This window comes from Aphanomyces invadans (assembly GCF_000520115.1).
Source record: "Aphanomyces invadans strain NJM9701 unplaced genomic scaffold supercont1.16, whole genome shotgun sequence".
Lineage (NCBI taxonomy): Eukaryota > Oomycota > Saprolegniomycetes > Saprolegniales > Verrucalvaceae > Aphanomyces > Aphanomyces invadans.
In genome coordinates this window covers 824,672-826,101 of record NW_008580161.1, presented here as the reverse complement: position 1 = coordinate 826,101, position 1,430 = coordinate 824,672, and the positions used below count along the sequence as shown (strand labels likewise).

The 1,430-nt window shown below is 55.6% G+C and overlaps 1 protein-coding gene across 1 annotated transcript; it reads left to right on the top strand.

The window, feature by feature from the left end:
• Positions 1-311: 311 nt before the first annotated feature.
• Positions 312-1,060, top strand: H310_08198 (hypothetical protein; the record flags this gene model as incomplete). The annotated part of the gene is made up of 3 exons (XM_008873869.1): positions 312-382; positions 434-773; positions 833-1,060. 3 exons carry the CDS (start codon positions 312-314, stop codon positions 1,058-1,060), a joined length of 639 nt encoding a protein of 212 aa, XP_008872091.1.
• Between the last annotated feature and the right edge of the window lie 370 nt (positions 1,061-1,430).

The following is a 1,430-nucleotide window of genomic DNA, read 5'->3' as shown; positions in this document are numbered from 1 at the left end:
GCAAATCTGAAGAAGACCAAGATGTCAAATTTCGGTGGAACGCAAATCCGAACAAGATCTGATTGGTGGAAAAGGAGACGGTTTGGAGACATCTGATTGGCTTAGGTCCTTAGTAGTAGGGCAAGTAGTAGATTCCAGTAAGTGCGGTTAGCGGGGTGGCTCACCTCGAAGTGAGGGCCACTGGCTAACTGACTGTAATTCAGTTTGCATTGTGAATCGGACCAAGCAATTGGTTCCTGTAGCTTCGACGGGACGTCGAAGGTGCGGGGTGCGGAACAACGAATTCTTTAGAGCATCGTATCGAGCTCACGATGAGTGATATTGATGAGGGGTCGCCAAGCCGCAAGTCACGGTCGCCGGAGCGCGACGACGACACAGTGCGGTACGACTCTGGAGTGCGCCAAGGCCGCGAACGTCTTCGCGGGCCATTTAGGTCTCCTCGAAGAACCCAGCCACAGCCGATCGACCGGCGCGGAGTGGGACAAGAAGGCAACGCGAGGCATGTGCCAAGGGTGGTACCTTCTGCAGCCCCTGTATCGGCTGCCGAGACGCCTCTGCCTACCGACACGCCGACAGCGACAAGCGTGGCTGAGGACATCGACATGGGAGAAGATTATGGAGTCCGTGTGCTGAACACGCCAGCTATTCCCCAGCCGCCTTTGTTCAAGGGGTCAACGAAGACCGAACGTCGGGTGTTCATGCGAGAGTATCAGCAGTATACCTCGCTGATTGAGGCATTGCAGTCGACCAGCCAGCGGCCGTTCCTGATGCCTGTGGGTGCATGCATGGACCCATTCTCCAAGCGGCGCATTGCAATGTTCGACTGGGGAAGTCGCATGGCGATGTGATTGAAGCCAAGTGGGTCGCCTGGTTCATGGAAGCTCACAACGAAGAGCCGGTGGAGTTGGACGCGCTCAAGAGGTGTCTGCAAATAGCCGTGCAGTTCGACATGAAGATCCTCGACGCAAACAGTCGAGTGAGTCGCATGCTGGACAACCTGATGCGCGCTCTCAAGAGTGGGTGCTGCATCAAGAAGGAAAACTGGTGGTGGGGATCATAACGAAGACGATCAAGCCTGCTCCACTGCAAGTTGTGGTTACGAAACAGTTGCAATTGCAGCGAAACAAGGTCCTCATGGCTGACGTGTTTCGTTTCATCAAGTGGCTGCGGCAGTTCGTTGTTGGGTACCAGCTGTATGGCGGTGTGGAAGAAGAGAAACCAGCCAAGGCACCAGTGGAAGTGCGGCCGAGGAGCGAGCAGCGCCAGATCTCTCATGGCTACAGTCGTAGCCACGGCAGCAACGACAGGAAACCAAATGTTGCGCCAACTGTGCATGGAGCCCTGAAGACCGACAAGGAAGTTGGGTTCGAGCGGCCCAAGGTCAAGTGTTTGAAGTGTCAATCTACTGAGCACCGTGTCCGCGAACACCC